Source organism: Idiotropiscis lumnitzeri, chromosome 9 (genome assembly GCF_059441095.1).
Source record: "Idiotropiscis lumnitzeri isolate Australia: NSW breed Sydney's pygmy pipehorse chromosome 9, RoL_Ilum_1.0, whole genome shotgun sequence".
In the NCBI taxonomy this organism is placed as follows: domain Eukaryota; kingdom Metazoa; phylum Chordata; class Actinopteri; order Syngnathiformes; family Syngnathidae; genus Idiotropiscis; species Idiotropiscis lumnitzeri.
The window spans coordinates 12,154,479-12,176,950 of NC_142399.1; the positions used below are offsets into that span (position 1 = coordinate 12,154,479).

Sequence of the window (22,472 nt, forward strand, 5' to 3'; positions counted from 1 at the left end):
CACATATATATCAAATAAAGCTGTTAGCCAGACACATACACAGACAACACACGCACGCACGAAGCACACACGCTGCAAGCTAAAAAAACATTTGGCACTGCAAAGTAATGACTTTCCACACACTCAAACAGTCATACATCGTTTTACTCAAGTGTTTCGGTTGCATTTTTTGTCCATACACAGGTCTTACTACTGCATCACACAAACAAAAGCATCATCATAAAATGTGTTGCTGTACAAAAAAAAAAAAACATGTACAATACAATACAACATTAATGGTAAAGCAGCTTCTCATAATGATCTGGAAGGAACACTTAAAACAAGATAACAATCTGACATAATTGACACTTTGGGATACAAATCAAATCAAGCCACGGCGCACTCACGTTGTTGTTGCGCGTCTCCACAGCAGGGAACTTCCTGACGATGAACTTGACAGCAGACTCCAGGTTCTTGTCCACCAGGTAAGAGGGCTTGGCCTTGGGGTCTCCGCAAGCCTGAGGAGGAAAAGACACACAAGGTGAAGAGCGAGGAGCGCAGTAGCAAAAATCAAAGCTTTTTTTGGCCGGCCTCCTTACGGGATGTTACTCAAAAAGTGGGCACTGATTCATCCTAGTGGGTGCGAGAGTGCCCGTAGTCTAAGATGACCACATGAAAACAGACACAAAGTTGACGTGCTGCACTGTGCTTTGACACACAAGATGCACATTCCAACACAATACGCACAGGGTTCTTTTCCATTTTGCACACTTTTCACAAAAATGGAAAGATCTGCATGTCCCTCTGTGGTTTTCATGTTTAGTTAGGTAGGCCGTGATGATTTCAAATATTGTATTTCCTCAAATGGTGGCCATGCATCATTTATATAATAGATGCCTTACTTTTCCCTTCAGGAATGCAAGTCATCACAAGTAACCTTTTCTCAGATCATATTTTCTTTTTTCCACACACGGACTTCAAAGCCTTGCCTGAGAAGGTTTAGTCACCAAAACAGCAGCACCTAAAGGCACAAACATTATTGCTCAGCTGAATTAAAGTGTGAATTATAAACAAATGCTGAAAACGACCTCCCCGGGTACAGAATTACTGATCTTTTGCTTTTGTTACAACAGGGTCTTTAAAAATTATTACATGACAGCTAGTGTTCAGCACAATGTTTTATGTCTGTTTATTTGCCTCTCCCTTGGTTTCTGCCATGACATTTTTAAAAACATTTTTTGAACTCCAGTATCACTAAAAGAAATTGGAATATACTACTAAGGTTGTTTCATATTCTCCCCAACTGCAGTAGAGTAAATCAACATCTTTGGCCACAATTTGTGGAAGTACGGTATATGGTGCCACCTTCCCACGGCTACAACTACAACGTTACACACGCCTTGGATAACTACATCTCAATATGAAAAATTTTATGTGAAAATTCCCCGAATCATGATTTTTACAGTTTTCAGGAGGAAATCTGACCTCCTGAGCTGTTAAGCTTCCACACCCACAGATGGCGCTATGTGTAACCGTGGTCAGTGACTTGTCAAGCAGATTGGCGAGAAGCGACACAGCTCATGCAACATGGGTAGTGTAGTTGTGAATGGTGAGGAAGCTGCGGTACATGCATGTGCTATCGTCGGACTGATTGTAAAGCAATAAGAACTTCCTTAGACTTAGATTTCATGGTAGTGATTCTTGTAGTTGTAGAAACTTCCCACAGTGGTACAATGCATCACTGCTAAAATAATGAATTACTTCAATGCAAAACAACAATACATCCGCGTTTGAGCTACAAATATCAAAATACCTCCAATAAGAATGCTAACAAAATTGAGGCAGAGGAAATAGCTCATCAGATATGAAAATGGGCTTAACTACAAACCTAATTAAGTTCTGCTTCTATTCAATGTGGGGAGCAAAAACAGCCCAACAAAGGCGCACATCAAATCAAAGTGAAGCGACTCAAAAGTGAAGTTTGCATTTAAAAAAACTAACAAAAAACACAACACCATACAATTTTTGCTCTTGAAATACTGGTGGGAAAAAAACACTGGGATGATAATAATAATAATGATGATGTTTTGACATATTCAAGATGCAAGCATCGGACGCTGATTCACTGTTGAAAGAACGATTCTCCACAGAAAGCCGACAACGGACACGCTGAAATGTGACCGCTCAAGGTGACATGAAGCTAATTAAGCTCAGTCCCCTCCATACAACTGAAACTTATCTCAGTGGCACGCCCAAAACAAATAACATGGATGCTACTGTCACAATGTTGTTGAATGAAATTACTAGTGAGCAGTCATTATAGAGGCTGGAAAGTAAAATGCTCTCTTTTCTCTGTTCCAATGATTGCGCAATGCTCCGACTGATTTGACTGAAACCAAATTTGATGACATGTACGTATTGTGGATGCAAGATCACACAGGAGCGTCACACATGCATTTAGATCCAATGACTTTGACATCCCCACATTCAATGGAAAAACAGGATAATGCTCAGGATAATGAGAGTGCGAGGAAGAGGGAGTCGTGTGCTAAAACATGCAGGAGCTCAAAACACTCAATCAGGAAATATCATGTCTGCAGCTATCAAGTTAAGTTAAGTTTGCATGAATGGGATTCAACTACTACTGCAGAATTTCACTGACATGGAGCGCTGAAGTGCATAAAGCTGTCTTGCTGAATGTGGGGAGGAAGGATGGAACGACACAGGAAGGAACGGCACAGCCAATGGAGGGACGGCGTGGTAGTAAGTGGGAGTGGAGCGGCAGGGAGGAGCATGGAAGTGGTTGCCAGGATACCAGAACAGACCTTCATCTTGCCTGCGCTCACAGCTACTGCTGGCCTTCTTGAATGAGTCCCCACGTCATTGGGTGTCAGCTAATAGCAACCGGGTCATAGCTATGATCAGCTGTATCATCTCCTCTACAAACCATGTTAGAATTTATTTTTTACATATTTGTGTGAAATTTCACACAAATTCACTACACTGCCTTTAGGTGCTAAATAGAAGAAGTATTGTTGACTTTATTTTATTACACTTTTCTTTTTATTTGAATGCAAAACAAGTTCTGTTAATGACAACAATTTGAAGGAGATGTAAGATTAACTGTCAAAACTACAAGCACACCTTCAGCTATCAAATATTTTTATACTCAATTAGCCTACTGATTAGCCCATCAACTAATCAAGTAATTGGATAAGAATTGATTTAGCAATATAAAAAATTAAATGTGTATGAATAGTTATCTGCTTGGGGTTGCCATTCTTATGTTGTACTACAGTATCTGAAACTTTGAGCGTGCATGGCTTTAATCGTCCTGGTGAGTGACATGGGCATCAAGGAATGACAGTAGAGTTGGCTGTTGTGAGTTCAGATTAGCCGCTGGCTAGTATTTGGCTAACCATTAGCCAGTCTGTGAGTTGTATGTAGCCATATATTGTATATTACATGTTTATTTTGTTGCCCTTAGTGTAAGAAAGGGTCTGAAAATGCATCTGCGGCTGTGTCTATTGTTGTCAACAAGTGGGGGCATCACAACAAGTTCTGTCCGTGGTAGACTATAATAAATTAGCTAACATTGATCAAGCGTTGCCGTGTGCTGGTTTTATGGGCACTCAAAACTTGTTAGCTCAGTAGGACGGACAACAGCATATCGCTTAGTCCAAGAAGCACAATTTTAGCTACCTAAATGATCAAAGCATATGTAACTTGCGTCAAGATGTCATTAATTGTACTGTAAGAACAACAACTTTTGTTACTATTGTGTTCGAAACGTTCAGGTCGTTCAAACTATTTCATCCATCAACACTGTTTTTAATCATGAAAGGAAACATAATGCACACCTTAATATCAAGGACTAAAATTGGACTGGTCATCAATCTGCACTACGCAAGGTTTGAGTTACTTCAATTTTTAATCTATCACATCAAAAGTAAGAGAATTCAATTGAAACGCGAAGAAGCACAGAGTACCAACAAATCAGTACAGGTAGCCAGGAGGGGAGGGACGGACGGAAAGGAGAAGAGAGAAGGATGGTATGGGGTCAGTGAAGGGGGGGGGGGGTGTGGGGGGTTGTCATCAGTGGAAGGTGATAAACTTTGCAAACCTTCCAAACTTGTCCTTGCTGCATAGGAGAGGGGGAAGCATTGGAACGGAGAGAAGAAGAGAAGAAATCAAAACCACCCAGACAGACTGCTCAATACACGCACGCACACACACACACACACACGGACACAGATTTTTTTACACATGTGTTGCTGCATGAGTGTAATGAGCCACAACACATTAAAAAAAAAACACAAGCCGCGCGAGCATGCGATCACTACTTAACACTTGCTTTACGCACGCTGACTTGCCACTAACATGCTGAGTAGCATCCCTACCTACGCGCTTGCCGGGAAGTAACACATTCATTTTGAGTGCCCACTGCAGTGCCTAAGTAATATGCCCGACATTAGGCGCCTCAGCATCAATACAAAGTTCGGCCCCTGCGCTTTTTCCTCCACATTTTTGGGGAAGGGTGTTGCCTAGTAACTGGCTAACAGCAAGTCTTCCCTTCGCGTCCGTACTGATGGCCACTTGGCCACTGTGAATGTCCTCTTGAAGCTCTGGAGCTGTGCATAGCTTGATTCCCTACCAGGCCAGCCGAATAAAAAGAAAAACATTTAAAAAAAAAAAAAAGGATCTTTTACGTCTTTCGCCATCAATGGCAGTAAATGAGTTCAAGGGGAACTCAACCCCCCCAAAATCTTTGCAATAAAATGTCATACTTGCCTTCACTAGTCTGAACGTGGCATTTGGATTAAGAATATGTTTGTGGAATATGAGTTAAACAGCAATATCCACCCGTTTTCGCCATTTTGTCACTTCTGTCACTGAAAATGACATCACAGCTGCTCAGGGCTCAGGTAACAAATAGTCACGGCTCACCCTTAAACCATGATGGGTTGTTATCTGAGCCCTGAGCAACTGTGATGTAATTTTCAGTCGACAGAAGTGTCAATTCAATTCAATTCCATTCAAACTTTATTCTCAGACTCTGCTCCATAAAAAAACACATAGGAAAATACCTAAGAGACAATATAAACGTGAAATAATAAATAAAGTACATGACTTAGACCTGAGAAATAAAGATCCATGCCTGTCTGCTGGCCGCTGTCAGCCGACGTCTGCCTCCTGAGAGTTGACGCGACTTTAGCATAGCTAAATGTCGGAAATATAACCAGTCAAGGTTCGTGTGCGCATTCTTGCTCTTCAGCATGCGTAAGTTGAGAAGAGATCAGCACGGTATTTTTGATTTTGTGGGGGTGATCACATGATCTCACGTTTGATGTTAATAAATCCAAACTTTGGTGCAGAACGCTTTTCTACTTTCACAGGTTAAAGTGGACAAGAGTAGTAATGTGCATTTGCATTTTGGTGGTGATCGGTCGCCGTTTTAAACAACAGAACTGACAATTCAAGGGTCACTTGCCTCCCTGCAGTGACATAGACACTGAAACACGAAAAAATTACAAGTCGAGCTCCGAAAGGATGTATGCCAATTTGTCATAAATTTCATCACAAAAAAAAAAACGCCCTCACACTCATACCTAGGGGCAATTTAGAGTAGCCAATCGATCTGCCATGCATGTTTTGGGGATATGGGAGGAAACCGTAGTACCCGGAGGAAACCCACGCAGGCACGGGGAGAACAAGCAAACTCCACACAGGAAGGCCCGAGCCGGGATCGAACCCAGGACCTCCGCATTGTGAGGCCATCATGCAATGTATGGAAACTATTACAATATCATTTGTCTCACATCTAATGATCTGACAACATTGGTTTTTGATGGTGTCTTCCTACTTCAAAAAAAAGAAATTAACAACTTGACAATAGTTACTTTAACTTCGTCAATAGCATTAAACAGAGCTGGGAACTGGACCCTTTTTTGCCGAGTAGTCCCCCGGGCTCCAGCCGCGATCTCGGACTTCTCCGACCTCGACCCTCCGGCCTTATTCATATTCATACTTCGTATTCCCCAGTAGCAGGTGGGAGGCGCAGGTTACGTGTGATCAGAATAAGGAAATACAGGCACACTTGGGACGCACACTGCAGTCTCATGTCGCTTCATACACAAACAGTTGATAGTGGCGCCATTGACGCGTTCTGAAGCAATTTTTTTAGATAGCCGCGCAAACACATCACACGAACGAGGGACGATTTGTGGGCCGGACTAAAATCCACTTCTGGCCTTTGTTAATTGAACCTTTTTTCTAATTTGTCACCCCCACGCCAAAAATGGGCGGCCAGGTCGGAGGATTGGACCGTTCCTCCCCCACTCATTAGATGAGAGAAAATGTGTGTGATAGTTGTAAGTAACCCCTAACTGCTCCCCTCGGGCTAGCCGATCAGCCTGAGGCCAGGCAGGCTCCATCTTCCCGAATATTCTGTGTAGCATGGAAGCACATTTAGTTGATCCCAGAATAGTTGGAGAGTGACAAAGCACACGGCATTCGAGAGGTGGGGGGGATTGTTGGCGTCATGTTAACACAGTCCATCACAACAACATCAAAAACCAATTCAAGTTAAAAAAAAACAAACAGATCTGAGGGATGCTGCACTGCAAACTCCTCTTTGTGGGGCAAAGTGAGTACAGAATTTTATTAATCAGTGGCTGTTCTTGAAAATAAACTTTTTTTTTATTTATGAATGGCTTTCACAGACAGTACCAAAAAACCAACATTGTCAGTTGCGTTTTTATTTGGCAATAAAACTCTGATGGACATTGTTTCAATAATAAACAAATTGATCCAGTTTCCAATTTGCTACAAATAGACTCCCTGATAATTTTTCAACCCGTTTTAGTTCGTGGGGGACCGTGAGAGGCCCAGTGGGAAAATGAAAGTAAAATGACGACGATGGGAGTAAGTGAAAGGTGCTATTTCCACGAAATCAGTCCGAAGCAATGTAGCTAATTGTGTCCAAGGGGTTCTTTGTTATCAATATGACCATTCCTTGTACTGCTGAGCGTGAATGGTGTTTAAAAAGAAGACCAGTGTGAGCGTTCAAACGAATGGCTTTTCTTTTCTTCAACTTTGGATGACTGACTCCTCTCTGCCTTTCATTTACAAACAATAGAAGACTCTTCCGAGAAAAACAGAAGACTTCTCTTGCCCTCACAAAGCAACCTTCAAGACCTAAGACATCACAAACAAGACATTAGGAATACTACCATATCTACACATTTTTTAATCGCAGTTTTTTGGCGCAAATAAGGTTAACGCAACAGTACAAATATAAGGATGGAATATGCCTCCTTTCGGGGAAAATATAAAAAAAAAAAACTACCATAAGAGCAACCTGCGCTGTTCTCAGATTTTAGTGTCCTTTCAACAGACTGAGAATTTTGTCACACTGTCATTTTGGGGAAATCTTGTCATGTTGCTAACTGTACATTACAGTAATGCAACACGCCAAGGGCTGGTTGTGATATTAATTACAGATAATAAATACAATCCAATAATCAATCAAGCAAGCTAGCTAGCAATTGCAAAAGGTTTAAAATAGACTTTCTGATATAGCTCTTGCATTGCATCTTGTTGAGGGTTGGATCCAATCTTGACTTAAAATAAAGGTGAAAAGAAACATGGCCTATATGTGATATTTTATTTTTAAGTGAACTCGTGTTACTTCATCCTCGCCGCAACATGTTATTTTGTCAAACATAATTTCGAAACAGTATTTTTTTATTAGCCTAGTTGGGGTGAGTGGGTATAAATAGGGTTAAAGCTCCTAACGGTTTTATTGGCGTGACAGCGGCCGCTTGAGATCTCCTGTTCTGGTTTCTCGACGTCGTGAGTTAGGCGGAGCCCGGCTAGTTAGCCTTGCCGAGCTTAGCCCAGCCTAGCCGACCCTCCGCCATTAACTCAACATCAAGCGACGCTAACTCGGCACCAGGCCCCGACGCTTGTAGTTGGGAGACCGGGTGTGGCTATTTACTCGTCCCCGTCGTTTTTTTCTGACTAGCTAATGGCAATATGTACATTTTAACGTCCCCAATGAATAAAGGCCTCAAATCCGTCGTGATTTCCCTTTCGGGCGAAAGGGGCCAACATTACCGCAAGCTAACGCTGTTAGCCACAACCGTGCCCACCGTCAGCCCCAAAAATGACAAATAAGGGCAATTCTCTCGCTTGTTTGCACCGTTATGGGGGACTGCATGACGCTTATTATACGGCGAAAGACGAAGGGTAGCTCACTAAGTCGACACTTTACATACAATGGCAGCTAATCAAACATTCATAAACTGGCGTTCGTTAAAACAAGCATCACCGGCTGTCAGGTACAGATGTTCATTGTCAATCAAGCTTGTCCGTGTGCACCGTGCGCGCATTTCAATGTGTGAGTGTGCGCACCTTTTTTATATTGTAAACGCGGGTCAGCATCCCGATGCCTCGGTCGTTAAGGATGGTGAGCTTTTCTGCCAGCTTCTGTTGGGTCGGCTGGATCACTCCCCGAGACATATTGGAGCTCCTATTTTTCCACAAATCAGCCGAGAAAGGAAAAAACACGGAAACAAAATCACGAATGTCCGCAGTCTCGGCTTGTCTATTTGTCGCGTTTGTCTAGGAATTAGATTTGGGCCATGATGAGATAGCCGAGGACAGCAGCAGCTTCCTGTACTCCACCCACTGTCTATCCAGCAGCTCGCCGTGTTTTTTTTTTTTTGCTCTCTCTCTCTCGCTTTCTCTCGCTCTCTGTGTGGCGAGAGGAGGCGTCCTCGTTTCCTGGTCGTGATGCGTTCACGGTCAATGCACCTCGAGTTCGCGTCACGAGTTGCAATTATAGCCTGACAGTGTGACATTAACAAACAAGCAACTGAATGATGAAGCCTTTTAGGGGAATATTCTATGGACTGACAAGACAAAAGTGTGATAGTCTGGGACAGCTTTGCTACTTAAAGTCCTGGTCGACTTTCTGTAAGTGATGAACCATGCATTTCTGCTTTTTTTTTTTTTTTTTTTTTACCAGAAAGAGTGTTTTGCCGTCAGTTTGTGACGTCCAGATGAAGTGCACTTTGGTTCTGCAGCATGACAACCATCCGAAACACACCTAGAGCCTAACTTGGCATGAATTTGGAAAGGCTGTTCGCACGTGAAAATGCTGAAATGTTGCTAAATAAAAACAATTCTGCAAAGAAGAGTAGGCCTAAATATCTCCACAGGAATGTCAACAAGTCATTGCCTATGATAGAAAAGGCTTGATTTTAGTTGTTCCTTCTGAGGTTGGCCCAACCGGTTGTTAGATTTAGGGGGCAACTACTTTTTAACACGGGTAGTTTTAACTACCAACCTCCCTCAAATAAATATTGTCAATATTCATTTAAAAAGTGCAATTTGTTTACTAGTGTTACCTTTGTCTTGATATTTACCTTTGTTTGATTGTTTATATTTAAAATGTAATGTTAAATTTTGAGTAGGGAGCAGCTGTTTTCATCACGGAACCGTACCAACAAAGCACGGTTGAAAGTAAATTATAAAACTGAAGTGGATCGCAAAGTAATTTAAACAAGAGAGAACAGAAGATTAATGTGTTGCTTTTTATGTGTTGAATGAAAAAAAGTAGTGTCCACAGGAAAATATGTTCACTCAAGTGAGAACTGATCTGGCGTATGACAAAATCTGAAAGAAAGAACTACTTGTTTACTTTTTCTGATAGATGAGCACTGTCACAGAATGTATAAGAATCCCCTCTCTGGGTAACCTTCACCTTTCCTACTTTTCTTTAACACATGAATGCATCTGCGCTACGTACTTCCGGCTTTTTCGTCTATGTAAATGTTGAACGTTTCCAATGGAGCTGGCGAACATTGTTCTATATTATATGCTTTAATGCTACAAAAGGTTTAGCACCGCAATTATAAAACATTCTAGTTGCATGTCGTGTCAAGAATCCTCTTGGTTACTTTGACCGAGGTGAGTACATGAATCTTAAACTATGTTTTGGGATTTGTGTTTTAATCATACGTATAACTCGTAAACGTACTGCATTTTTATTAAAGTAGGGGGGAAAGTTCATTAATGCAAGAAATTAAGTGTAATTTGGAGTGAATCTTGTAAACACGTAGGATTGAAGCAAATTACAGCATTATTCAAGCATATCTGCTGTCACAAATTTTGCTTACCTTGCAGTATGTTCAAAGACACAATTAATCAAGCAATAAAATCTATTCTGTGCTTTATCTCTTCCTAAATTTGACCATGTTGCAGCTTTGCCTGACCCTTTTGCGATGCATTCACTGTCCGGAGAGATCCAGAGTTTTTCCAAAAGCCGCCTGAGGAAACAGTGCACCCGCGTTACCACGGTGACGGGCAAAACGTTCCTGGAAAGCAGCACCGATGGAGGCTCACTGGTGGAGGAGTTGGAGGACGGGAACGGAGGTGGATTTGTGCAGGATGAGAGTCTGGATCTGCAAGTTGGAGTGGTCCGACCCTTCTTACTGCTGGGTAAAAAAACGAACAGTACCTTATCTGCATCTTCAACTACAAAGTCTCTTCATAGCATTGATAACTTTATCCACGCATTAGAAATATCACCTGGTTGCCACTCAATAGTAGCTTTTCTCTGTTCCTATATAGGTTGAGAGTTTATTTCGCACACGTTTGCCCCGCGTGAACCAGACAATGGTCATAAATAAACTAGTAAATATATCCATATCAACAAAATATGTACAGTGAGATCAGATTGATCCGTCGTAAGAGTTTTTTGAGATTCGAGCAATTGTTTGATTGAATTGTACTAAAGAAGGCTTTAAGCTGTTTATTGCCACTTATAGTTGAAGTTGGCTGTCTGGCCAAACATAATGCAATGCAAATTACATGTTTATTTCACCTTACCATATAACTTTGCCCTACTTGTGTCTGCTAGCATAACGCTAACAGCGTTCCGACCCAAATGGTGGCACAGCACATGAAGACAGGCAACGTAGCAATACTCTCAGGCATGTCTTCTTATCCTCTCTAAAATAAAAAAGGCAAATATTAATTGAGTTTACTGAGTGGCTGTAACTGTCGCCATGTACATCTATCTGTATGTCTTAATTTGACTGCCCTCAGATGACCAAGGGGCAGCACATTGTCCATTGAATTAAAGCAAAAATGTAGAAAAAACTATTTTAGTCTTTGCACTTCATTTAATTATGTCATTACTGTATGTTTAATAAAGTACAATATGACAGCATAGAAACACATTATGTAATCTGTCTGTCTGATTTTAATTGAGGGGGGGGAGCCAGGAACGGTTTAATCTCCATTTAGTTCAATGGAGAAAGATGATTTGAGATGTGAGTGTTTTGAGTTAAGTGTTTGCTGAACAGATTAAAATTGTTCCACAAGACACCACCATGCATATACTGAAATTAAATTAAAATATAACAATATACTAGCACATTAAAAGGAGGCAATTTAAAAAAGTACAAGACAAGCAACTAAAAGGACACGTGCCCATTATATCTACCATTTTTTTCGGACTATGAGTCGCTACTTTTTTTGGCTAATACAACGGTGTGACTTTCCTGTGGGTTTTTCTTTCACCGGTAGGGGCGCTCTATAGTTCATAAAATATGCTAAATAAATCTGGATTATTTATTTATTTATTTATTTATTTTCTCTTGGGTTTGGTTTGTTTTAATTAGCAAAGTAGTTGCCGTGTGAAAAGGCACTGTTTTGACAATCTGTTTATGTACCATTATGTGCATTCACAGTACAAAATCGTTCTGTACATGCAGTAACAACAATTTTTTTTCAACATAGAAAACTGCGGCTTTTAGTCTGATGCGGCTTGTATATCAATTTTTAAAGAAAAAAATATTTATTTATATTTTTGTGTTTGTTTTTTCCCCAAGAGAGTTGCTGCGGCTTATATGCAGGTGCACCTTATTGTCCGGAAAGCACAGAAATTCATGTAATAATAAGCATTCATTTAAATTAAATATGTTTTATATGAAGTATTTATTTCTACATTTATATTATATTGCATATTCCGGAGTGAATCGTTGGCACCAAGCAGACAACCATGCCGCAAGCTCAAGGTCAACATAGTTTAGTTGTTGAATATAGTTTACAGGTGCAATTTTCTTAATCCTAGAGCCTGCACAAAGTCTGTCAGTCATGTCAGTTTAGATCAACAGAAATGCTTGCATCCATTTCCGGGATGATTGTTGCTAGGCAGAATTCAGGTAGCGCTGCCTTCGTGCAAAAAAGTCGGATATACACAAACATACACAAGAAGGAAACAGTATGATAAATAGAAAACAGTGCTATAGGGACACCGTTTATTTATTTACAAGTGTATTCATACACAACTTTACTGCCTTCACATTTCAGGGCTCTGTGTTAAATAAAGCATATGGGAAATAAAATAACAAAAGAACACCACGTGGTGGGGCGCTAATGCTGTTGTGCCTTGCGTGTGACCACAACCAGCTGGAGTGTTCTTGAGCCTGACATTGAACTCCCTGACAGCTCGGCGTGGCTGTTCGGTTCCGTAGACGCATATGCAACCCTTCACCTCGAAGACGAGACAACTCGTCATTGGGGATCGATATTAATATTGCATCTGTTCGGCTCAATAAAAGTGAATATTTCCTTTACGGCACATTAGCGCCAACAGCATCAAAGTGCTGCTCATTTTTCCTGCATGTCAGCCAATCGGCTACGACATCCACTCGCTGACAACTATGCTGGGATTTGGTGTCTAACTGTTGTTTTTTTTTTTCGTCTGAGCAAACTCATTTCAAAATGAGGAACTTCCCCTTTGAACACCTTGTCTCTTTTTTTTTTTTTTTAGAAAAGAGAAACACTTAAATCGTCCCTCTGAGGAGACGTTCACTTTTACACTTATTTTCTTTCTATTTTTCTTTTTGCTAACGCAACACAATGGACATTTTGGATTTCGGTAGATAACAGAATACTGATAGTTGTCGTCCCGCCTTTTGAACGGCTCCCATGCTACCTCAGAAGATGGAAAATGCTCATGTCAACCTTATCCTTAGATAGTATTTATCAACAAATCTGTTGATACATTTTTATATTTCCTAAATGAATTGGGTTAACAAAATATATTTCTAGGGCTGCAACGATTCAGTCAAGCCCCGATTCGATTCAATTTTCAGTCCCTGGTACGATTCGATTTTTCTTTTCTTTTTTTTTTTAAATCGCTTCCATGCTTGTCTTCATGTACTCGCGTGGCGCTGCAGCTATCCAAAAAATCAATTTGCATTGATGTGTAAAAGTTGAGTGAATTTGAAATGGAACCAAAAATGACACTATGCTGAGTTGCGTGAATCCTGTTAAAGTACTGAGACATACTTAATTAAAAATTATAAAGAATAAAATACAAATAAAAAAGACATACATACAAAACATATTTCACTTACTTGGACAAGTAAAATTAGGCTAGTGTACTGTGCTAAAGAAAACTAAAATAAACACTTGAATTTATCTCATTTAACTTTAATACAAAATGTTTAGTTTAGCTTCTCTAGCATGAATAACCTAATCTACACATACAAAACGCGGTATGTACCCCAGGCCTCAGAACCACACATATATTTTTTTTATCCCCATACCTTAGCGTATTCTAACGACCAACGTAGGTTATGTTTTATTGTTAGGCTTTGCTGTTAATGGATTTTGGCAAATGGGTCGTCATGTGTTGTTTTGATTGGCGAGTTTATAAACATAACTGGCACATGGTCGCAGAGTGACCGTAATAGCATGTAGCACATGTGCTATTGCTGTTCCATGAGCACGGATAGTAGAAAAACTGTGTTTTGATTTTGATCAGATACACACAGTAGTCTGTGTGTGGTAACTACAGCTAGCTTTCAGAGACGACTGTCCCTATATCAGAAATTAAATTGGGTATCAGCCTCAATGTGCTTCTTTTTATCTGCTATGAAAGAGAGCTTTTTGTTGTTTCTGTTAAGTAATTTGGTGAAATGCGCCCACTTTTTGGACTCTGTTGCTAACGCTAACACAATTTAGCCATGAAACTACATTACAATTTAATACGGCAATTTTATTACCTCGTTCACCATTTGCAGTTTTTTTTTCCTCAGTCGTTTCTTTGCTTCAAATGCTCTTTGCTGACATTGTTTTTTTTCCCTGCTCTTCCAGCCTCTCAGGATGCGGCCCACGACATGGACACCTTGCAGAGATATCAGGTCAGTGTAGAACAGGGGTGTCAAACTCATTTTTGCGGCCGGGCCACATCGTAGTTATGGTGTCCCTCAGAGTACAGTTATGACCGTGAACCCATATAAATGTATGATCACCTTACCTTATCCATCAAATATATGGAAAGCCAGTCAGTAATTGTGTGTTCAGCAATTATTCTATTTATTTTAAAAGGGGATGATTGTTAACAAATAAATGGCAATATCTCATTTCTCAATGTTGTTAAAAGTGTAGAAAATGTGCTAACAAGAAGAAACAGTGACAGAAACAGGAAGTTGACGCACATGATTTGCCCTTCACGGGCCACTTAAAATTAGGTCATGGGCCAGATCTGGCCCCCGGGCCTTGAGTTTGACACCGGTGGTGTAGAAGAGAGTGTCGGTGTTGGTGGTTGAATCAATAGGGCAGGCGTGTCCTTGCCCTGTCGCGATCACATGATCACGGAGACGAGAGATTAGACGGGGACTCGTGCAGTGTCGCTCCAGATCAGTAGGGGGAGTAAATTATCCCAGCACGACACAGAGGGAAGGCTCTCACACTGGGGAAGATCGGTTTCATACCTCCACAAGTTCTGCCTGTAATGACGTTACTCGGCCTTTTCCTGCTGCTTGTTGAAGCTCATGAGATGTGACCACATTTTGGCACCACTGATAGGCCACTTTGTTAGGTACACAATCTATTAAGGTCAAACAAAAGAGCTTTGTCAGAAGTTTTGTCTTAACCAGCAAATATCATATATGATGCATCATCCTCAAGACCGTTTTAAGACCTTTGAAAGTACATCACAAAAATAGAATAGCAAAAATGTTTGTGGAAGATGACTTAAGGTGGTGAAAATATTGTGGAATAAATATTTAACCCAATGCGCCCACTCCTACTAGTCTATTTAGTGAAGGAAAGGTCTTAAACGAAGACACCGGTTCAAATTAATTTTCCAGCATTTGATTAGTCAGTGTGTATAAGGACTCAAAGTGCAAACATCAATGCCATCTGAAAAAAGGTTTCAGCCGATTAAAATAGTGTTCAGGGAAAATTGTCTGAAAAAAATATTTCACAGGGGGTACATCAGTGAAAAAAGGTTGAGAACCACTGTTAATTTCGGGTTTATTTACCAAAAAATGCCAGATGGCGTCATCATGTGTTCCCATAATTTAGAGATCACTGCTACTGTCAGGTTTCATGTTCTTTTTTGGAGAAGCCACTGACTAAGCGATTGCTGGAAAACCAATTTTGCCCGGTCTGCTCCTTTAAAATAGATCAAAAATGGCCTCAAGACTGCTCCATAAAGCCAAGAATTTGTCTTCCTGTAGATGCCACGACTAAGAATGACTAATGCTTTATGTTTTATTGAGATTGTCAGAGAAGTATTCCTTAAACAAGATTTATTATTCTGGTTGTAATTTGCATTGGTGATTGTAATACTGTGGTGTCATGACTTGCAAGGGCTCACCAACTAGTGAGTTTTTCCAGTTATGAGCTTTTGATGTCTTAAAAAAAAAATATATATATATACCCAAAAAAAAACCTTTTGAACCAAACTTCAGAAATGTGCAAGCTTCAGATATGCTGCCACTCGACCAACATGGGAAGTGACAAAATGGCAACAAGAAAGAAATTGTCTATTAATTGAGAATGACTTGATGAAAAAAAATGAAATAGATTATCGAATAACATGAGAAAAAATGATTAATGTTCCAATATGAGAAAAATATATTTCAAGAGAAGAACAATTGGGGTATACATTTTTATTCTTTAACTTTTGACTCAACATGAGACTGTCTGCTGTTCTCCTGGTATCTATTGTAAATGTGTTTATGTGTTTTAATTTGTGTTCAAATTACTTGCTAATTTATATGACGGCATATGGAAAGTGCTTTGTTACAGCTCCAGCTGTTGTGAAATGCGCTATATAAATAAAATTGTTTTGTATTGTATCTGAATGTTATGAGGAGAATGTCAGGTTTAAACGCCCTGACGCCGTTTAGGAGAGCTTACTGAAATGAGCAAGGTGGCTGAAGGCCAGAAGGAACCAGGCAAGGTTGTTCATTTTTACCGGCCGGCAGGGAGGGAGAGGGACAGAGAGAGAGAGAGAGCGAGCAGCTGACCTGCCCGCAACTCGGCTCCGCGCGACTCCCTGTCTTCCCGCCCCGCCGCCTCTGCTTTTATTAGAGCTTGAAGCAGACTCATAACGAAACAGAAACTAGCTCATCATGGCTTACAATGAAAGCAAGGAAATAGAAACTAAAGCAAAAATGTAAGTGTGTGTGCGTGTGCAATCTTAATGCAATTAGTGTATAAAAACATGATTAGAAATACACAAACTGATTATATAAGGTTACTTGAGGTTATTATGATCTTCATCTTATCTTACAGAGAACTATTTTAAATTTCAATATTATGACAAAAAGAGTGTTACTAGTTTACCCTCCAGAAACATTGATTTCTGAACTAAAAACTGATTTGCTCAAACATTCAAACACAAATGCAAAATGAGCGCATTTGCAACGAGCTGATGTCGGCCACAACTCACGTCCACATGCCAGCTCCTTATATCACACACATGGCCACGCCTCTTAAATGCACACATCCAATCCTCTTTTATTATTTTTTTTAAAACATTCCAAAAAAATTGTTTTTCAGAGGCACGATAGAATATTTGTTTCATGTAAAAGTAAATTGACTTCTCTGTTCAGTCACTTAACAAATTCAACTAGTCAAGGTATGTCTGTATGTCAGTTTTGTCAGAGTGTGAATGTGGCTTCTCCATGACTTTTCAACAAATTGAGTAAAAATAAATAAATTGTGCGCCCCGATGAGGTAGTTAATCACACTAAGTGACTGTTGTAATTTAATTCCAGCGCCCACCTGTGACACGCGACGCAGTAATTAGCGCCATCAAACACAAGCTAGCATGCTCATGTGCGTTAACGTACAAGAGGGCATCAGCCAGACTAGCTGGGGTTGCCCATTTGAGCCACACGCACGTTGCGGCTGTCTTTCTTTCCAAGCAGATGTCGCTACTTTAAGAGCAAGAGAAGCGAGCGTGCTTGAGTGTCATTTGTAGACCTCTCCAAACCCGCTCTTATACGCCGGCTGCTGCAGCTGTGCCTCGTTGATGAGCCACAAAAGTGTCATACACTTAGAAGCGCTGCTCTCCATTTGCTGAACACAACACTTATTGTGTTCTGTGAGTATAGTGCGGTCATCATTTTACTCATTGCGCACTCCTGTTTTTATTGCCAGTGATAGTTCAGATAGAGTGAAGTGTGAGTGCTTTTATAGGGGGTTCCATTCAGCTGCCTATATATATATATATATATATATATATATATATATATATACATCACCTTATAGGAGAAAAAAATTCTTTTAATTTTAAATGAAAGTGAATAAACGCATTACAACAATATATATGTCTTTGAAAAACCACAGTATTTAGAAAACAAAACATAAACAAGGTTTATTTATTTAATTTTTTTCAAGTTCGGTGGGGCCGATTAAAACGTTGAACGGGCTGCATGTGGCCCCCGGGCCGTAGTTTGCCCACGCCTGGTCAAAGCCATTGTGTCGTCACAATGACCCCAGCCCCACCGCTGTTCACAATGGAGACATATTTGCTCAAGGTGCCTCATTGCCTCTGTGTGTTTCAGGTGTCACACGTACTAAATGTAGCCTACGGAGTGGCCAACCCCTTCCCCGATCAGCTGGTCTACAAAACCGTCCACATCCTGGACCTCCCGGAAACAGAAATCACTTCATACGTGAACGAGTGCGGATCTTTTATAGATCAGGCCCGGGAACAGGTGCGTGTATGCACACGCACGCATGCGGACGGACACATGGAGAGAATTCATCCTTATATAAATGCACTCTCGAGCTGTGTCTCAGGGGAGCACTTGCCATTGGCTCTCAGTGTCTTGCTTTAGTGTGTGCTCAATGAACACACACTGTACATTCATCATGTTGTTTTATTAGACAGGACAGAAGCCAATGGACGCCCGGCTACTATTGTAAGCAAGAAGTAGAAAGCCGACCTTTGCCGTATCAGCAGTGTCTTATTGTATAGTTTAGACATCTGAAACACTTCTTGTTTTCTTAATAACACACCGCACCAGATCCACCGCGCACGCTCAGTTTTTCTGAATGCCCTTTTGAGTGTCAACAAAATGGCTGCATTTGCAAGGGAATCGATTCACCAGCCATAGTATTTGCCCCTCCTCTCCCATAGGTACCCTTCTCAATCGTTCTTGTTTTCATTTCCAAAATCTGCAAACATGCATTTGGTGGCAAATGATATAAAACTGAAGCACCGTAGCTATCAGATATTTTTTTAATATTTCATTTTTATTAATTTTATGGACAATATGCACATACATTAATCAGTGTTAAAATGTGGGGAGATGCTTGCACTGGATTTAGCCAGCTAATTTTCATCTTTAGCCCCGAACAAAGTAAAAAAATAAAAGGATATAAAAAAATCCAAATTGAGATAAACAACAACTTACACATAGTAAACATTAAATATACAATAAAATGCATCAGTGGCTCTTTGCGGACATGTAATCTCTTTTGGAAAGTAATTGCCAAGTGGGGTGAGGGTGATGACGTACTTTCCTGATTGGGAGGCATATGCTCCATGGCAAAAACAACCAAAACAAATAAATAAATGAAAAGTTTCCAATCAGTCTGTGCGGCCTGATACCAAATATCCCCCGGGCTCCGACCGGTGGTTGCTAACCAATGGCTTAAACCATGTACAATTCCCAATAGAAATGCCGAGCGTGCGACCATGGGACGGATGATTTCTGCTTAGAGAAGCTCCAATTTGTTGTTACTAAAATCAGTCTGCATTATGCATCTTGAAAGTCTGATTTCAGTTCAACTATCTCTAAAGCGCAGGCCTGAAATCAGCCTGCGATGCGTTCGCGTTCATTCCTCTGCAGCAGCGATTTTATCCGCAGCGCAGCAAAGACCAAAGCTCAGCACAAAGTCCAGGCTGGCATCAAGTCCGCATTTAAGTGTCCCTTACTTCATTTGTGCCCTATTTTTATTGGATGCCGTTCCTGGCAGACCCATGCTGTTTTTCCTACACTCTGAACAACATGATGTGCGCACTGATATGAAAAGATTCAGCCCAGCACTGTCAAATAAGGACAAAACAAGAGCACTCGGACCAAAAAGCAAATTATGATTCCATGTTGCCCGTGATGGATTATCTAGCTTGGGCAATTTTCATTTTGCAGATGTTTCTTATCCCCCTACAAGTATGACAATGATGCCTGCTCTGTGTAACTACGGTGAAGCCTGCGCCGATAATGCAATGGGGCGACCTCTCTGACTGATAGTGAGTCATAAAAGATGAATATTCTTATCTGTGTGTGCTTTACGTTTGCCTGCGTGAGCCCTGATGGGCTGCCAGATTGGGTTATGTTTGAAAGCAAACCACAGAAAGCTGCGACAACGTCTATTACAGCGAGAAAAGCGTATTTAGATCAACCATTGGACTTGGTGGACATTGATTGACATGCAGAAAGACAAAAGAGATTGGGCACGGTGACAAGTGACTCCGCTTGGAATACAAAATGACACAAATGCGTCAACGCGGTGAGTTTTGCTTTAATTTTGACAGCCCTAATATATATTTTCTCTATATATATTTATATATATATGTATATATATATATATATATATATATATATATATATATATATATATATATATATATATATATATATATATATATATATATATATATATATATATATATATATATACACTTAAAATAGTACTTATTTTACAATGTCTAATCCTGTAGTGTGTATACTGGAGTACAAAATGTGATCTTGTTTTATACCAAACAAAAATAACACTCATTTGAATAATCCTGATTTTAATTCTGACTAAAATCGTGATTAATATTTTTTCTATAATCGTACAGCTTGACACCAAGGAATTATGTTAATGTGAGGCGCCTCGACTTAGAGAGACAAGCTTTGTATGACGGGAAAGAGCTAATTTTAGCTTTGTTGTTCGAGGGACATGCGCGCTTCCAGTGCATTTTTTTTTCAAAATGTTACTTAATTTTTAGGGCGCAATCAGTGAATAGAGTGATCAATGATTTACAACAGCCTCTCCAAATCTCACAAGTTTGTGATTCTTGCATCATTCCTCTTCTTTGTGGCCATCCACTTCTCCCTTAACAATCTTGCCATGTTTTGTTGTTCCTGGGGCCTAAAAAGCTGTAAACGTTCGCAGGATTTCCTTTGTAATGCGCGCAAAGAGTAACTATGTGTCAATTCTTTCACAAGAAGAGTACACAACTGAAACAAAATGTTCAGAAACATTACCTCAGTAATACAAGCTCTTTCACTTTTTGCATCGAATATTAATTGTCAGACTGAACTTCCTCCTCTCTGCCTTCTTTTTTCTTTCTTTCTCTTTCTCTAGGATGGTGTGGTTCTCGTCCACTGCAACGCCGGTGTGTCACGCTCATCCTCCATCGTCATGGCCTACTTGATGTGGCGAGAAGGGCTCCTGTTTGACGAGGCCTACCGCCAGGTGAAACTCGCGAGGCCTTCAAGTCGACCCAACTCGGGATTCTACAGCCAGCTGCAGAAATACAGACCATGAGCGCCATCTTCATTTTCAATTCGATTCAGGTTTTTTTTTCTACATCGCCAATTCACAACCAAAGTTGTCTGTAGGTACTTCTCATATGGAGCAGGTCAAGAAGCAAGCTCCCTATATGTGAGGATACCAACTGAACCCCACTTGAGCAGGCGTTAGTGCAGTCCATGGGGCAAGAATGAAATCAGTTTCAGGAAGAAACCTGGAACAGACGAAGCCAAGTCATAGGTGAGACTCGGGATTCTTAAACCTTTTGGGTCCAGAGAGGCCTTGAGGGGAGACAAGTTTCCAAGGACCCCCTCATAATCCAAATACCCATCACACATAAGCATGCAAGCTATACCCCAAAAGTATGGTGGCCGAGAAAGGTCACAACATTTGCAAAAGCCACAACACTTTAACATTGAACGACACGCTATTGCAAAAGCCACAACACAACGGAAGTGCAGAGGCAACGTAAGTGAGCGAAACTCCCGCGGGATGAGAAGAGACGCAAAGCTGGAATAGTAATACGAATAAAGTTGTTGTTTAAATTGTTGGAGCTTGTGTCACTGTAGCAATGTCAGAAATTGGTGCTGTTTTTCAAATGATTTATTTGTGATGTTCCCATGGTTTGTCCGTGCGTGCGACGAGCTCAGCTTGTACGAGAGGACACCTGTCACTTGCCAGCCACATATTAGACGTTTCTAATGTTGATGTTGAGATAAAACAAGGCTGAGGCGCGAAATTGTGGTTTTGATAACCCAAGTTGGAAGTAAAACTCAGATATTTACATCATGCTTTTCAAAGTAGTAGCGTCTTCAAAAGACGACGTCAGACGTTCATGTAGTTCGCTCCTTGTTTATGGTTACAACACGGCTATACCGACGACGGCTCCGAGCAACCCGTTCCATCGTCATCACACACGGATCTCCCGTCCAGTTCGTTACAGTATTGTTAATTTTCGTGGATAATATCGTGTAGACGTAAAGTTTAACATTAAAATTCCAGTTTTGCGTCTTTTCCCATCCCGCAGGGGTTTCGCTCACTTCCTTTGCCTCGGAACTTCCGTTGTGTTGTGGCTTTTGCAATTGTTGTGACCCTTCTCGGCCACTGTGCAAAAGGCCCAAAGGTTTCCTATTTTCAAGAAAAAAATTACGATCCTACGATGGAAAAATGTTCTTTGTCTAAAGTTGTACCATTGTGAAAATAAAAAGAAAAATGTGCGTGTGTGTGTGGTGTGCTTGTGCCAGAAACACAGATCGCATTTCCCAATGAGAGATGCTTATATATTCTCATTTTAAATATATATCTGCTCTTGTTAGAAAGTGTATATGTCCTCTTTTTTTCCTTCTTTTTCTCTCTTTTTCTGCGTGTATTTGTGTATTTAAAGGCGCATCTTCTGGAGTTGGCTTTGACACTGGGCACTTGTGGGAGTCCATGAGGTGGGCAGGGAGGTGTGCGTGTTGGGGCCGTGCCAGCAGCTTAGAGGAGGAGAGGAGTTGTGCCAAATGGCTGGCAATTCCTGCTGGTCCCATAAAGGTCGTAGATTATTTAACGGGCCTGTCAAGCCTGCCGCATTGTGCAGGTTTCTGTCACTGTTAATAACCTCAGTGTTTGAACACTACGGCTTTATTCCTGCCAATGTC

At 40.7% G+C, this 22,472-nt stretch overlaps 2 protein-coding genes across 6 annotated transcripts in view; one reads left to right on the plus strand and one right to left on the minus strand.

Annotated features, from left to right (window-relative positions):
* The window catches only part of nckap1 (NCK-associated protein 1), a 32,129-nt gene extending 23,349 nt beyond the window's left edge, over positions 1-8,780 (minus strand). For 2 of the 4 annotated variants that reach the window (XM_088304248.1, XM_088304247.1), the window contains exons 1-3: positions 8,395-8,780; positions 4,103-4,120; positions 387-497 (exon numbers count right to left, since the gene is read on the minus strand). In XM_088304248.1, the coding sequence (XP_088160374.1) occupies positions 387-497; positions 4,103-4,120; positions 8,395-8,502 (237 nt within the window). In that variant the 5' untranslated portion in view covers positions 8,503-8,780. The remainder of the gene's footprint in view (positions 1-386; positions 498-4,102; positions 4,121-8,394) is intronic. The other 2 variants (XM_088304249.1, XM_088304250.1) reach the window with 2 other exon arrangements.
* Positions 8,352-22,049, plus strand: LOC148330274 (dual specificity protein phosphatase 19-like). 2 transcript variants are annotated; one of them, XM_088304251.1, is made up of 5 exons: positions 8,352-8,958; positions 10,249-10,485; positions 14,158-14,204; positions 17,868-18,020; positions 20,665-22,049. In XM_088304251.1, exons 1-5 carry the CDS (start codon positions 8,862-8,864, stop codon positions 20,845-20,847), a joined length of 717 nt encoding a protein of 238 aa, XP_088160377.1. In that variant the 5' UTR covers positions 8,352-8,861; the 3' UTR covers positions 20,848-22,049. The 2 variants fall into 2 exon arrangements, with proteins under 2 accessions (XP_088160377.1, XP_088160378.1); XM_088304252.1 differs by lacking the exon at positions 8,352-8,958 and adding an exon at positions 9,756-9,954.
* The last annotated feature ends 423 nt before the right edge of the window (positions 22,050-22,472 follow it).

What these genes read in the sequence shown, in the direction of transcription:
- LOC148330274 (XM_088304251.1), top strand. Translation starts at nt 8,862, where the DNA reads ATGATGAAGCCTTTTAGGGGAATATTCTATGGACTGACAAGACAAAAG. An exon ending in AAAGTCCTGGTCGACTTTCT is followed by an intron (nt 8,959 to 10,248) that starts GTAAGTGATGAA and finishes ACCATGTTGCAG; the next exon opens with CTTTGCCTGACCCTTTTGCG. An exon ending in ACACCTTGCAGAGATATCAG is followed by an intron (nt 14,205 to 17,867) that starts GTCAGTGTAGAA and finishes TGTGTGTTTCAG; the next exon opens with GTGTCACACGTACTAAATGT.